This window comes from Osmerus eperlanus, chromosome 25 (genome assembly GCF_963692335.1).
Source record: "Osmerus eperlanus chromosome 25, fOsmEpe2.1, whole genome shotgun sequence".
Lineage (NCBI taxonomy): Eukaryota > Metazoa > Chordata > Actinopteri > Osmeriformes > Osmeridae > Osmerus > Osmerus eperlanus.
Window position 1 is genome coordinate 4,295,815 of NC_085042.1, and position 16,533 is coordinate 4,312,347.

Genomic DNA, 16,533 nt, shown 5'->3' on the forward strand with positions numbered 1-16,533 from the left:
GGGGGAGACAGGGAGGTGAGACACAGGGGTTTGGACAATAGCATCTATCCAGCTTCATGACTTATCTCTATCCCGAAGAAACCCGAACCCTAGTGACCCCTACCCTAGCCTCGACCCTCGACCCCTCAACCTAACCCTAATCCCAGTTCTATCTCCCGCTTATCAGAACTTGGAGGCTTGGATGGAAGACAGTGTTCCCGTGCAAATGCTCTCCCAGTCCCTGACAGCCATGTTATCTACATCATCTAACCCTTGGATCTTAGCATTGCAATACAAATCTTGTCACTAGGCGAATCTCGTACCTGGACCTGAGCCAAGCTTATCCAAAAGCAACTCATCTTTTAACATTGGCATAACCCAGTGGAAGCTAGCGCTATCTTCCTGAAGCGGTCACCTTTGACCTGGCTGTCACATGAAGGCTGGCAGAAGGTTGACTCACCCAGGAAGGAGACCGGGGTGAAGGGGATGGTGTGAGCCAGTCTCATCAAATTGTTTCTCTCCATAGCTGTCACGCACATACACACACACGCATTAAAAAACACGCACATTCACACATGAAACAGACATGCCCAGGAACACGCACACACACAATCGAAAAACACACACACACGCACACACGCGTCACACACAATAGAGCAATCCCAAAGAGTGTGGATTCTGAGAGCCAAATGACATCATCGTGACTAAGTCCTGTTAGATGGAAGCGTGAGTGACTCCAGGTCTACGGTACCTGAGTAGTGTGGATCCAAGTCCTCGCTGGACTGGAAGGTCTTGGCTGAAAGAGACATGGAGAGTGACCCCGTATCAACAGAACTGTCTGCCCCAGACACCACGGAATCTAGCAGATGATGCCCCCGCAAAGACCTTACCGTCAAGGCCCATCCAACTCTGTAGTCTGAAAGAGAAGATAGGAGATCAATCCCTCCATCCATCCATCTGCCTCTTTATTCATCCTTCCATCCATGACACATCTCTCCATCCATCTATCCTTCCACCCCCTCTATCAATCCCTCCATCCATGTATTCCACTACCTCTCTATCAATCCCTCCCTCCATCCCTTTATCTATCCCTGCAGCCATCCAATCCCCTACTCCTTAGTCCATCCATCCAGAAGATACATCCCTCTATCCATCCATCCCTCTATCTATCCCTCCCTCCATCCATCCCTCTATCTATCCCTCCCTCCCTCCATCCATCCCTCTATCTATCCCTCCATCCATCCCTCTATCTATCCATCCCTCTATCTATCCCTCCCTCCATCCATCCCTCTATCTATCCCTCCCTCCCTCCATCCATCCCTCTATCTATCCCTCCATCCATCCCTCTATCTATCCCTCCATCCATCCCTCTATCTATCCCTCCATCCATCCCTCTATCTATCCCTCCATCCATCCCTCTATCTATCCCTCCATCCATCCCTCTATCTATCCCTCCCTCCCTCATCCCTCCCTCTATCTTTCATCCGGACGTCTTCAGACTTACGATGAGCGGCGGCTGTGAGTCTTGGCCCAGCTGTTCCACACGGAGTGACTGGGACTCCTGGAGCTCTACACACACACACACACACACACACACAAATGGACAGCCACATAAACGCACACACACAAATGGACAGCCACATAAACACACACACACACACGGACAGCCACATAAACGCACGAATGCACGCACACACATCTTCAAACTACACCGTAATCATTTATTGTAACTACAATAATGCCCCAATAATACCCCAACAACATCATGTCATTAACCTGACAGCTGAGCACAATTACACAACCCTACCTGAAGTGGAGAGGATAATTTATGCAGCAAATCCATTGGCTCGAAATCTGAAATGGCATTCAGAAGAGAGAGTTGATGGAGAAACATGAATTCAACATGTTACTAAAATAACTTTCTATACAGGTCTGGTGTAAAAAAAAAAACCTTCATATAGAATGCTCTGCATTTTCATGTTTACATTTTTCTCATTTAACAGACGCTTTTAACCAGAGCGTACAAATACCCCATATCGAAAGTCCAGCGGAAGACCAAGGAACGGAAGTGCATAGTTCTAACAGTTTGGTGGTCTGGGTCAAAGAACGTTCTGTGTTTACCAGCCACATCGCAAAGTTAACTACCAACAACTGGTAATTCTCGTTCTGCCCCTAGACAAACGTACGCCTGGACGAAGGCGCCTGCTACTGAAGTGTAAAAGCTAGCTCTGGGCTCTGTGGGTCGTACTGAGTTGGCTGAGGCTGGTCGAGGCCGACCAGCATGGCGTTTCCCCCTGCCTCCTCCTCTTCCGGGACATGGGTGAGAGGTGCGCCTGCATGTCCACCTGGGGGAGAGGAACAGAGAAATACAAGCTTCATATGACCACATCCGACATGTAAACAGACCTTTACACAGATGCGGAGGGGGGAAGGAGGAGGAGGGGAGGACGTTGGAGAGACAGGAAGAAAGCAATTGGGGGACAGAGAGAGCGAGACGAGTGGACGGAGAGAGGAAGAGAGAGAGAGCGTGAGACAGGAAGAGGGAAACAGGAAGAGAGAGAGAATAGAGCGTGAGACAGGAAGAGGGAAAACAGGACGAGAGAAGAGATCGTGAGACAGGAAGAAGGAGACAGGAAGAGAGCGTGAGACAGGAAGAAGGAGAGGAAGAGAGTGTGAGACGGGAAGAGGGAAAACAGGAAGAGAGAAGAGAGCGTGAGACAGGAAGAAGGAGACAGGAAGAGAGAGAGAGGAGAGCGTGAGACAGGAAGAGGGAAACAGGAAGAGAGAGAGGAGAGCGTGAGACAGGAAGAGAGAGAGAGGAGAGCGTGAGACAGGAAGAGGGTCGGGAGCAGAACGGATCGTACGGCGTTGTCGCCGTCCTCCTGGATCTTGACGGTCTTCTTCTGCAGGGTCCTGCATCTGCTGCCTGGGGCTGCACACAGGTCGGAGGACTGGGACCACTCTGGAGGAGAACGAGAGAGCGTCATCTCCTCACTGAGGAACACTGAGGAACGTTGAGGAACACTGAGGAACACTGAGGAACACTGAGGAACACTGAGGAACGTTGAGGAACACTGAGGAACACTGAGGAACACTGAGGAACACTGAGGAACACTGAGGAACATTGAGGAACACTGAGGAACACTGAGGAACATTGAGGAATGTTGAGGAACATTGAGGAATGTTGAGGAACATTGAGAAACACTAAGGAACATTGAGGAACATTGAGGAACACTGAGGAACACTGTGCTTGCCAGTTTCCTTACCGGTCACCTCCTTACCTCTGCTCTTGCTGAGGCCGAGGGGCGTGTCATCTTTAAGGCTCCTCCTCCCAGGGAGGCTGTCGCTGTTCATTGGTCCGTTGAGGGCAGGGAAGGAGCCCCGCAGCGGGCTGAGGGGGGCGCCAGAGAGCACCATGTTCTCGACGCTAGCGGACAGCGAGCGGCAGTGGTCGTAGGGGCGGTCCCTGCAGCGCCACGCCCAGCGAGAACAATTGCTCCTGGTCCGACCCCATTGGCCGTGCCGGATGTACCGCAAGGTTCCTGATTGGTCGGCGTCCATGCAGAAGGCGGGATTGACCAGCCCTCCACCACAACCCCCTCTGTCGTCCCTGAGCCCAGGCAACAGGACAGCCTGGCTGGAGCCCCTAGAGATGTCAGCACTGGACACCTGCTCACCCCCCCTCTCCTCCTCCTCCTCCTCCTCCTCCTCCTCCTCCTCCTCCTCCTCCTCCATAGAGGTCCCCTCCGGATGGGGGGACACGGGGGCGTCGCAGGTGCAGGGTTGGGTGAGGGTCTCCAGACCGCCCTCTCCAGGCCAGAGGGAGGGCAGAGACCCGGAGGGCGAGGGCTTGCTGGAGCCACGGGGGGTCTGGTCCCTCCAGCCCACGGCCAGGTGGGAGAGGGAGCCCAGGGGCCTCACCTCGCTCTGGGAGGGCCTGGGCACATCCTGGGGAGCCAGCAGAGGAAGTACAGATTAATCATCCACAGGAGATAAAACACCTTGTTTCTCCAGGCCCTGAGGACCACAATTGAAGACCACTATGTTTGAGGCTGTAAAATCACAAACATACAAATAAACATACAGACAAATATGCACACACAAGGGAATTAAAACATTCCAATCCTACCCAAGAAGTAAACAGCATGTTTACAGCATGTCTCGAATCCCAAACAAATACTGATGGTGTAATACCTCCTCCACCTCCTCCGTACGCCCACCCCCGCGCGCCCGGCCCCCCCAGCCGGACGCGTGCCACTCCATCGACAAGCGTCGGCCCCCGGGCCCGACGGCCCTCAGCAGGGAGGGAGGGCTGCTGAGGTAGGCTTTGGGCGCGCAAGACGGGGTGACGTCCCCCCCGGCCCCCCGGGGGAGGGTGCAGCTGTGGGGGAGGTGGCGGGAGCGCGCGATCGGCTGCCAGTGGGCGAGCCGCGCCTCTTCCTGCTGCAGGCTGTCGGAGGCGGAGAGGAGGGTGAGGGTGTCCACCGCCAGGGCCGACATGTCCTGGAGCTGACCCAGCTGGTCGTCGAGAACCTGCAGGCTGTCCTGGATGAAGTGGACCTTCTCGGACACCTCCAGGGCCACCTCCGCCATCTCCTCAGCCCTGACACACAGAGAGGGAGGAGAAGGTAAAAAAAAAAACGATGGGTATGAAAGCTCCAAACGTTACGATTTCAATCGGCTTCTCCAGTTCGCCGAGTCGGGTCTGAATCCCAAGTAACGAGTGACCAAGAGTTCAAAGGCTCGGTCGAGTTTAAGACGAGCTTACGAACCGAGTGTTACAAAGGGTGAGGTATCACAGTCCTTCTTCTAACATGAAACGAGCCCTATCTGGCTTTCATTATTCTTCACAAAGGACCCTCTATGAAGGGTAGCAAATCAGGTACACTGGTACTCCTCTTCTCCTCTCAACTCGAAGGAGAAGATGTTATCTGTCGACCTAAACAGTCAAAGTCCTTGAAACGTAGACATCTTTGCTCTACTACTTCAACACAAATCACTGAATCAGAGCTCAGGCATGCACAGAGTGCTCTTTCATACAAAGACAGAGGCCTACACATTCCTATCTAGATGACGTCCTTCTGACCAAACCTCTGTAGCGTTTACTTCTACAAAACAACCAATACACAAGGTTATAATTACTGCAGGCTCTCATTTATCTTTCAGCCATTTTTTTTGTCGACAAATGTCTTTGTTCTGTTGCACGGGCACACCGAGAGAGAGAGGGGAAGGTAGAACATGTTGCGGGAGAAACGGAGGGTTTATATGGTAGGAAAAGGAGATGTTTTCTGTCTTTTCACTGCTATATGCTGTCATGGGCTCTGAGAACAGTCTTTCTGAGGCCGTGGTCGACCACCTCGACAGGGCGCGGTCTCACCGTTCGGACGTGGCTCTGATCCGGTTGGCCTGGCTGCCGAGGAGAGCGTGGTTCTTCTCGTGGATGTGGATCTCCACGCACCTCTCCTCAAACTCGTGAAGCTTCTTCAGGTCCTCTCGCCCCAAGTACAACTCTGACAGGGGAAATGTACAACATGACATACTGTTTATACTGTATATATTTCCATTTAGTCATTCAGCAGACACTCTTATCCAGAACGACTTACAGTAAGTACAGGGACATTCCCCCCGAGGCAAGTAGGGTGAAGTGCCTTGCCCAAGGACACAACGTCATTTTGCACGGCCAGGAATCGAACCAGCAACCTTCTGATTAATAGCCCGATTCCCTAACCGCTCAGCCATCTGACCCGTATATATCTATATAATTATGTACGCATATATGTGTGTGTGTGTGTACAACATATGATGTGTATACAGTGTTTATGTGTGTGTGTGGGTGGCTGCTAGCGTATTCACCTGGCTGTGAACATCATCGGAATCTGTATGTGTGTGTGTACAGTGTACACACTACCTAACATGCAAGAATGATCCCACACACACACTCACTGAGTCCGGAGTCTCCCTCCTGTCCGGGGGTGCCCCGGTGCTTGCGGTAAATGGCGCTCACACACTGGGTCATGTGACTGAGGATGATGAAGGGCGGGGGCAGCCAAGGCCTCTCCTGATAGGTTTTGAGGTAGCGGTAGCGGTTGTACTTCCACACCTTGTTGGAGATGGACTTCATGTTGAAGTAGACGTTGCTGTGGAGACAGAGATGGGAGGGGGGGGGGGGGGAGGAGTGAGCGAGTGAGCGAGCGAGAGAGTTGTGACTCAAAGAAAGAAAGAAAGAAAGAAGGAAAGCAGTTTGGGGGTCTGAGGTAGTGGGAGTGTGTGGGTGTGCTGGTGCCAGTCTTACTTAAAAACTGCGATGAGGAGGTTGACCATGATGATGTACTGGACAAAAAGATAAACAGCCTGGAGGAAGGGAGTGATGAAGGAACCAGGGGGGCAGGGCTTGCCCCCTTCACATGCTGTAAACACACACACACACACACACACGGGTGTGAGAGGAGGAACGTTCTACATCCAGTCTTTGTTTTGGCTACATCGGCTTAGACTACAACACAGGAGATCTCCACCAGCATCTCTTCTACCTCCAAACCTAGAGTGAGGACCTCCATTGGAAGATACAGAACGTTCTCTGGTTCCCTACCATCTATCTCCCCGGCATAAACCTCCCCGAACATCATCCAGTAGGGCTGGTCCACCACGTCCTGGGCCAGGCGCCAGGAAGGCTCCTCGTCAGGGGATAGGATGGCTTTCCTGGACACCCCGAAACTCAGCAACACGATGGCCATCATCACCACAATGTAGAACATGTCTCTGGTCTGAGGGCCACAGGAGAAAGACCAATCACAGTAGGAAGCACAAGCGGGTTATCCAAAGCGGCGTCAAAGGGGGGATTTGAACCTGTGATCTGGGGTCAAATGCTCTACCACTCAGCTTTACCCAGTAAATGTCCTTACAAAATGTATGTTATTGTATATAGCAACCTTGTTCCTGGAGAGCTACTTGCCTGTTGGTTTTGGCACCAACCACACATATTTGACCTGATTTAAAAATAGTTACCCGATCAACCTGCTAATGATTAGAATCAGGTGTGCCAAATTAGTGTTGGAGCAAAATATATTATAAGTGATTGAGAAGAGATTTTATAGTTTGATATTAAAAAGCATGTGACACTACTGTGAAGTGGTGATCCACCTCCAGGGGGGGGGGGGGGGGGGGGGAATTCTACGGTAGCCCAGCCCCAGACGAGTGTGTGTCTGGCCCCACCCACCATCTTGGTGATCATGGTGAGGTAGGGTCCGGCGTACTGGTTGAGGGCCAGGAGGTCCAGCACTCGGACGGACCAGAAGATGATGTCCAAGCAGTAGCTGATGCGGCCCGCGGTGCGGAGCTCGCCCCCCTGACAGCGCAGGACCAGGCCGGACAGGAAGAGCAGGATGGCCAGCAGGTCCAGAACGTTCCAGAACTCGCCGAACCACACCCGCAGCTTCTTGATCGGCTGCCTGGGCTCTGACATCATCACCTGGGGACCGGAGCCCGGAGAGACCGCAGGGTTCGAGGGGAACGAGATGGCAACATGTGAGCTGTTAAAGTTGTCGAGGGGGACTGAAGCGAAGGAGAGAAGGAGAGAGGGGGAGAGAGAGAAAGAGAGAGGGAAAGAAGGAGAGAAAAAGAAGGGAGAGGGAAGGAGATTGAGAGAGAGAGAGAGAGAGAGAGAGAGTGAGAGAGAGAGAGAGAGACAGGGGGAAAGAGAAAGAGCGAGAGAGCGAGGTGGACTCCAGACCCCGTGGTGGGAGCCAGCTGAAGGAGAGCACTGCTCCTCCTCTCCCTCCAGAGCTGGCCCTCACCTCACGGGTCTTCTCCAGGGCGGTGGACAGGATGTAGGCGATCACCAGCCACTCTGGCCAGCTGGGCCGGTCCTCCAGCTTCACCAGCACCATGTAGGCGAACAGCATGAGGAACACCAGGTAGGACATCTGCTCCACAGACACCCACACAACACAAACCACCCAGATAGACACATCAAGTCTCACATTCAACAAATCCAACAAATACACATTTAACACAGAGAAAAACAATCCCTATAATAATGTGTTCTTTCAGCAAGGTCACGTAAAGGGGGAGGTTTCAAACCTGTGACGCTTGATCTGTAGTCAAATGCTCTACCACTAAACCACTATACCTATCCCTAAGCAACACATGAGCTCTGAGGTCATTTTGCTAGCGAGATTGTAAAACAGTAAAACTGTGCCACATATGAAACAACATGTAGACTCCAATAATAAAACAAGGTCAATATAAACTGATAGTAATCAATAGTAGCTGATACAGTAAGTGAATCCCTCTTTGACCCAGAAAGGCTCCCTGAGGTGAACACAAGACCCAGCACTGTGTTCACGCGTTACTGTGCGGGAGACACCAACCGTGTGGAACCAGAATTTGACGACTGGAGCCGTGTAGAACTCGTAGAACTTCCTGGTCCAGCGCAGCCAATAGGACGAGGCCCGGAAGGAGCCGGGCACTGGGTCGGATGTCCTCCCCTTCTCTGCGTCGGCCACACCCTGCACGCCACACGCACGGAAGGGGCGTCAACATCCAACAGGAAGGGGGGAGGGGACGGTTATTGTAATGTATTCATGTAGCAGATGCTTTTAGACCTTTTCTCCTGTCTCCTTGGCTGTCATTGGCTTAGCAGAGTCCCACCCAAACTGCATCGCCTCCTGCGATTGGGGCACGTGGGACATCTGGGCGGGGCTCTTGAACTCGAGCAGCAGGATGGCAGGGGGCAGGAGGAGACCGAGGATGATCTGAGGACAGGCAGACAGGCAGATAGAGAGACAGGCAGACAGGCAAACAGACAGGCAGACAGACAGACAGGCAGACAGGCAGACAGGCAGACAGGCAGACAGGCAAACAGACAGGCAGACAGGCAAACAGACAGGCAAACAGACAGGCAGACAGGTGGACATCATCGTCTGACTGACCCGGACCTAGCTGCACCTGGGACAGCTAGGACCTGGTTCAGGCTGAAATGAAAACACTGTCACGTGATGTGAGCTACTACAGTAAACATGATATTACTGACTGGCAACACACAGTTTCTATTCCAAAAACATGGAAACGATTGTCACAATGTTAAATCAGCATCACTCCAGATGGTGTCATCCCTTTAATGGTCTCTATACCAAGATTCTCCCCTTTTTTGGCAAGGCAAGTGCCCCACTGAAACACACTGACTTGACATGGCTCGGTCGTGGACCTACCCTGTGACACCCTAACCCTGTTACGTGAGAGCTAATAAACCCAGAACCGAAACCGACAATCCCACCGTTCCACAACTTTCTCCCGCAGCCGTCAAAAAAACAGGTCCCTCCCTCCGTCCTTCCGGCTTTACCTTGAAGTAGGAGTTCTTCCTCATGTTGAGCCGGCCGGTCCACAGGTCGGTGAGGAGCGCCTGGGTGCAGGAGTGGGACACAATTCCCGCAGGCGGCAGGACACGGCCACCTGGAGACAGGTGAAGTGGCTCCAGCACTCCATGTCGGAGGTGAGCAGCTTCATGGCCATGTGGGCGTTCTGTCGGAAGGCGCAGTCGAGCAGGTCCACGGCCAGCTGTCCGAACTCCCTGACGGGGTGGAAGCGCGTGAGCGCACGATTGAAAACACACCCCCAACCCCCCAAAAAAACACACGGGGGAACACACGCATGTCAAATACACACGGGGAACACGTGCTTTCGAAAACACGCACCCGCGTGTGAAAAAACTAACCGGGGGAAACACACACACCTAGCCGGCGGGCCAACACAACACACGCATACGCGCACACACGCGTATTCGAGAAGACAAACCACACACACACGCACAGAAAAACACATTTGGTGCAAAAGCCCACCCCACCCCCCCCCCCCCCCCCCCCCACACACACACACACACACTCACATGGAATAGGTCTTGAACTCGTCGGCGATGCTGTCGGCCATGTGGCTCTGCCGAGCCTCCAGGGCCATGGAGCGGTACAGCTTGCAGGCCACGGTGGTGCGGGCCAGGGCCTCCTCGCCGTGCCGCCACAGGAACAGCGCCATCTGCTGGCGCCGCTGCAGCACGGCCCACACAAACAGGTCGTTGAAGTTGTAAACAAACAGACGGGAGTCGTCCCGCCGCTGGGGAGGGGTCTCCTTCGGCTCCCCCGAAACCACGCCCTTTTCCTGGGGAGAAGGGGGAGGGAGAGGAGGAGGTGGAGGAGGAAGAGGAGTTGGAAGAAGAGGACAACAGGGCCAAAAAGGGTCATTTCAGCTGGAGCTCGTCGGAGCACAATAAGGCTGGACCACGTCGGCCTTAAACGCCCTATAGCCGTTTTGAGCAAAGCTCCCACTAACACAAGGTAGAGCGTGTTTAAAGGAGACCTTGCGCTCGTACGGCTTCGCCGTGCGGTAGAAGTGGGAGGGGTCCCGGGGGTCGGTGGTGCCGGGGCCTGGCTGAGGGGGGGGGGGGGGCCGGCCTCCTCCCCTTGGTCGGGGGTCCCGTCCCATCCCGAACCGGTTCCTGTAGGGGGGGGGGGGGGGTGGGCGAAGAACGGCTGAGTCAGGACGGTTCAGCAGAAGGAGCGGGCCAGGCGGTCAGGCGGTCAGGCGGGACAGGCGTCCCCCTCATCACCTTGGTGCGGACGTGAAGGCGGTCGTACGCCGCCCGGAACTGCTTGCGTGTGTAGGAGCTACGATAGGCCCCGCCCATCAGGTACTCGATCACCATGCCTACGTCGATGATGGAGAGCTTGTATCCTGCCGGGAGATGAGTCTAGACGCACGCGGACACAGACACACACACAGACACACACACACAAAGAGACACACACACACACAGGGAGACCGACACACGCACGCAAGAGACGGAAGCACACAGACACACACAGCAAACACACACAACTGTCACAGACAAACATCCACCAGACCAAAGTGCAACCTACAACCCTGTCTGCTTAGGTCACTCACCTGTTTAGCATCTTCCACGAGGTGACGGAGGAAGTTGTCTGTCACTCCCTTTGGCTGGGAGAAAGGAAGTAGACATGTTTATCCTTTGTGTTTGTACCATTTAGTTTGGTTCTGTCAGAAGGTTCATGACTAGAGGGCTTCTAGCTATGAAAGACAGCAACACCAGGCCTGCTTCTAGTTCCTAGGGCATACATTTACAGCCAAATAACGGCTCTGAAATAATGCATCTATAATTGGTCCAAAACAACAGGGAAACCAGAAGCCTACTTAGAATGCATTACTGTGATTGCAATTATATCCAATGTTACGGCAAACTGGAATATGCCGCCGCTATTGTGGCTTCAAGAGGAAGAAAGAATAGGAGGAAGGGTGGATAACGAGAAAGAGAAAGAGAGAGAGAGAGAGAGAGAGAGAAGAAAAGGAGAGAGGGGGGAGGTGGTTACAGTGTTGTAGAGCTGCTCCAGCCTCTCCACAGACAGGAAGTGGTTCATGGTCATGCCGTGGTCAATGAGCAGCTTGACGAAGGCCACGCGGTCCATGAGCAGAGCGTTCAGCATGGCCTGCTCCAGAGAGCCCACCTGGGGGGGGGGGGGGGGGGGTACACACACGTACTTATACACACACGCATGCACACACTTACACATATGTACATGTACACACATACATACACCCAAACGCACACACACACACTGTGTGTGCCAATATAGGACAGATCAATGTTGTCACCCTTTTGTACTTTGATGCTGTCTACAGGGGACGGACCATTGTTGTGACTGATGAGATTATCTGATGACACCAAGGAAACCATTTGATTGTGTCTGAAGAACGCTGACTTTTGGGCATTTAACTGTTTGAGATGACAGCGTGTCAGAATGCCAAAGTGAAACACACACACATACACACATGAAGTCACGCATACATGTATACACACACACAAATACTGTACATACATACATGCATTTACAGTACATCCCGACACACACACACACTCAGCTGTCTGACCTGCCAGTGCTGTCCATACACCAGGACGTGTGTGTTGGCAATGTCCGCCCGGTCCCATGCCAGGGTCATGCTCAGCTGTGACGCTGGACTGGCCTTGGTTCCTGTCAATCACACAGGCAGCCAATCAGGAAAGCACAGCCGCCGGCACACATCTGACGGGAGCCAATGGAATCTGTCAGCGTTTATGACTGTGACAGAGTTCACCAGTCCTTGGCTGAGGGGGACTAGCGTTGTTATCTATATTAATAATAACAAATGTGTTTGTTTGTTTGTGTGAGTAGCCGCGTTTGTTGGCTAATATCCTGTCAGGGCCTTCTGTTAGGTCATGTACGGTGCAGAGGACAGGAGAGAGGCTCAACCTTTCAGAGTGGTGGTCAGTATGGCTATGTCCGGCTCCTGGTGCTCCTCCGACTCCGAGTCAAAAATTGTGATCTGGACGTGGGAGAGGAGCTCGCCGTTATTTCACAGAGAGGCACCGACAACTGCAGTACTCGTAGATACACGTACACACACACACACAGGCATACACAAACGCAGACACACACACACACACACACGGGTACTCACAGACTGGCGGTGCTCCATGCACTCCATGAGCACGCCGCAGAGTTGGGCCGCCTCGTCGCTCTCCAGTCCAAACACGCCCTCGATCCTCACCAGGAGGTCTTCCTGGATGTCGGCGTCCAGCTGTCTGCACACACACACACACACCGTCACTCGACTAGTCTAACCCTAAAAGGCGTCAGTATCGCTTCCGCCCTCTCTTACCCGCCTTGTGGTTCGACCCGCTGACCTCGATAATAATAAAAAGGTGTTTGTGAAAGTGAGGTGGACCCCCCTACCTATCTAGGGCTGTCTGCTTGTGGAGGAAGGCCAGCAGGTCGGCCGCCCTGCCCGACCCCTCGAAGACCAAGACTGGCACGGGAGGCACGCTGCTCACGTAGTCGAGCACCGTGGCGACGAGGCCAGGGCCGCCCTCCACCACCACGCACACCGTGGGCACCCCCTGCTTCATCCCTGCCACGTGGGGGATGGGTTGAGAAGGGCCGCGCACACACGCACACGCACCTACACGTCCTCGCACAGACCAGGCCCGCCCTCACGCATGGTCTGTTTGCGCACCCGCGCGCAAACAGACCATGCGCACCTGACAGACATGCACATCCACACTCAAAAACACCAACGCTCGCACACGACCCCAAACACACAAACGCCACAATAGCACACACACCCTTACCCTCACTCACACACACACACTGAGACTCACTGGGGTGGATCTTCTGCGTCTGAATGTGTCTCTCCAGCCTCCTCCTGAACTCCCGCTGGCAGCCATTTTTACCCAGAGTTCCATCGTCCACCAACAGGAAGTGGGAGTGCAGGCCGTTCAGGAACGCACGCTTGCTCAGGGGGTTTTCCAGAAGGGGCTGGTAGGGCTTGAGAAGCTACAGGACAGGAGCAAGACACCATCACCACACATCACCACACAGCATATGAGGCAGGTGGGTCATAAGGTCCGGGCTCCCAGGGTGTACAGTACACATGTGTATGTACGGTACCATTCGACATCATCGTACCCCCACACACCAAGTCTTGCTCTGAGCGCCAGGACTCACGTCTGGGCCGATGAGCTCCCAGTGGTCCTCCACCACGCCCCAGGGGATGATCCCCAGGGTGTTCCTTCTGCGGAGGTCCAGGCTGTCGTGGGCCTTCAGGGCCTCTCCCACGTACCGGGACACACCTGGAGGACGGGCCGCAGGTGACGAGCACTTCCGAGGTAGGGGGGTTCGGGGAGTTGGATACGCTTAGATGTACACATACTCAGACACACAGACAGTCACACACACCTGTGTTGATGCCATCCGTGAGTATCCATGCTCCAGTGCTCTGGGCAGCCTTGACCAGGCCCCTGCTGAAGGCCTGCTTGACTTTAGGGGGCAGGGAGAAGTTCTCAGCCCCCCCGTGGACGGAGAGGAGAAGCTTGGGTCTGACCATCTGCCACTCCCTGAGCATCAGCTGGAGCAGGGCCTCCGCCTTGGTGTCCACGGCAACACGGACGTACTGCAGCCGCAACACACACACACACACGCGCGCACATCGCTGGACGTGACCGTCACGCGGAGACATCCAGCGTGTGCGGAAGCAGCACACACACACACACACAACGCGAAGAAACCAAAGAGACGCGCGCGCGCACAGGAGACGCACACAAAACAGACACACACCCACACAGAAGACACACACGTCCAAAACGCCATGACGCACGGAAAGCACACTCACAAAACACCCCCACGGACACAGAAAAACACGCAAAACACACATACAAAAACACACAATTACACACGTAAAACGCACACACACACACACCTTGGCCCGGCAGGCTCGTTTGGCGCTGTCCTGGAACTCGATGGTTCCGTAGGCATCGGTGGTGCTGGTCCTAGTGTGCTGCTGTACCGACCAGCTCTCCTCCTCACCCGCCCCAACAGAGAGGGAGAGGGGGGGGCCCGCGTCCAGCCAAGTGTGTTCCCCCAGCAGACGACCACAGCAGCATCTGCAGGGGAGGGGGGGGGGTACTATTGTTTATCTGCAAAGCCGAACTCGGAAACACCCCTTTCTTTCCGCACAATACACTTGTGTGACGCTGTGTTGAGCAATTTCTGAACTGTTCACACAGCTTGCTGACACACAGGCACACAGACACACACTGTCAAATCCTACCTTATTAGGTTCTGGCACACTTGACACACGGGATAGCATCTGCAATAAAGAGGGAAGTTCGGGTCATAAAAGTCTCCATGAAGACTGCTTTCCAGGAAGGAGCTGAACAGTTGCCAAGTTCTGCAGTGTGAAATACTGATTTGATATAAACTGCAGTGTGAAATACTGATTTGATATAAACCGTTCCTAGTTGAAAATGAATGACTTGTTAACAGTTATTAACAGTTATTAACAATGTCCTCTGATTCCAGATCACCTGTGGAGATCTCGACATGCTGGGATGAACTTCACACACTCTCTCTTGTAGAACGTGTTTTCTATCCAACACTTGCGTGACTGGAATAGGAAGAATCATTAGTCATTTCAGACAGTTAACCAAATAATAACAGCGTCTTTCTAGGACAAGACTAAACTAGTAAGCTACTAAGTACAACCAATAATCACCTTTTTAGGGAGGTTTTGGTGACCTATTTGTTCACTGTGTTGATTAAACATTGTTAGGCTTCCAAGAAACTACACCAAGAAACAATCCTCTGAAGTCCACAATCTGACCAGCGAAAAGTAAGATTGTCCACGTCCCTCTCTCCCACCCCCGTCTCTCTCTCTCTCTCTCTCTCTCTCTCCCTCCCTCCCTGTCTCTATCCCCCAGCATCGCTTTGATACTCTGACCTATTCATGTTCCCAAAATTATCCAGAACCCACCAAGTATTTCCCTTACGGAACCTGACCGAAATGTAACAATAGCCCTTGCAGCAAACTCGCATAGCTGCAAACACACATAGGAAACATACGCTTCCTGCGGCGAGGAGAGATTCAGGCCAAAGCGGCTCTGTGTCATAACTAAACAGAGGGGACTCGCGATTGTATCAGCCGCCACATCAGGTTTACAGCTCTGGAATATCCACAAACAACACCTGAGGCGCATCAGTTGTTGTGCCTGCGTGTGTGTGTGTGTACACCACCCCCTCTTTGGTCTATTGCTCTCACCTTACGCGCAATTACAGATAGGAACAGACTTGTTTCCAGATGACTTCACGAATAGGCCTTACCGACCTACCCGTCAGTGCGAGGTGTTGCTTACCGTTTTTGTCTTGAAGCAAAACACCTGCAACATATAGTTCAACTGCAGTTGTTGCACGTGCTTTAAAAATACAATTGGAGCAATTAACGATAATGAATAGAAAGTCGGTTCTCCAACTACTTCGAGCTCAACCAGAACTGAATGAGTCCATTGATGGATGTGCTACACATACACATTTAGTCATTTAGCAGACGCTCTTATCCAGAGCGACTTACAGTAAGTACAGGGACATTCCCCCGAGGCAAGTAGGGTGAAGTGCCTTGCCCAAGGGCACAACGTCAGTTGGCATGACCGGGAATCGAACTGGCAACCTTCGGATTACTAGCCCTCATACATGTATACACATACATTCGAATTACATCCATTTCGGGATTAAACACAGCATGCACACAGTTTAGAAGAGAAGGTCAAGCTTACCATTGTGGGAGATGAATTAACATGGGCTCGTGCGCCGCTGGCACAAGTGTGTTTACCTAGGACAGGTAAGCGCACTTCACACATCACTAACTCGATTACCTTCCCTGCTCTCCATTGGCCTGTCTCTCAACGGGGGAGGGGTTTAGTCCGTTGCTGGTCCAAGCGTAGCCTCCTCGGGTCCAAAGGTAGTCAGGATTCTCTTGGAAAGTCCTTGAGGAGTTCATGACCCCGTCTATAAACATATTTAGCAGTCACGATGTTTTGCGTTGGGGGCCAACTTCACGCAGGTCCATCCTTGACCTACCTTGAAGTAATGACACGCGTTAACGCCACAGGATGTCTGCGCAGTAGCAGTTTTCCATAATCTCAGCTGTCATGGGATTCAATCAGTCTTTATCAGTAGGCCT

At 53.0% G+C, this 16,533-nt stretch overlaps 1 protein-coding gene across 1 annotated transcript; it reads right to left on the reverse strand.

Moving 5' to 3' along the window:
- Positions 1 to 179: 179 nt before the first annotated feature.
- trpm6 (transient receptor potential cation channel, subfamily M, member 6) lies at positions 180 to 15,742 on the reverse strand. The gene is given in 37 exon segments (XM_062452120.1): positions 180 to 505; positions 731 to 775; positions 870 to 895; positions 1,484 to 1,548; positions 1,787 to 1,833; positions 2,228 to 2,324; positions 2,844 to 2,941; positions 3,261 to 3,654; positions 3,742 to 3,927; positions 4,174 to 4,582; positions 5,357 to 5,489; positions 5,923 to 6,116; positions 6,272 to 6,386; positions 6,569 to 6,743; positions 7,196 to 7,447; positions 7,773 to 7,901; positions 8,349 to 8,486; positions 8,583 to 8,732; positions 9,320 to 9,405; positions 9,408 to 9,547; positions 9,863 to 10,128; positions 10,327 to 10,365; positions 10,367 to 10,465; positions 10,589 to 10,717; positions 10,912 to 10,965; positions 11,355 to 11,489; positions 11,914 to 12,014; positions 12,273 to 12,345; positions 12,481 to 12,604; positions 12,756 to 12,930; positions 13,181 to 13,355; positions 13,527 to 13,651; positions 13,758 to 13,971; positions 14,278 to 14,461; positions 14,629 to 14,667; positions 14,885 to 14,964; positions 15,710 to 15,742. Coding segments are annotated over 37 exon segments (5,088 nt in total). The 3' UTR covers positions 180 to 341.
- Positions 15,743 to 16,533: the final 791 nt, after the last annotated feature.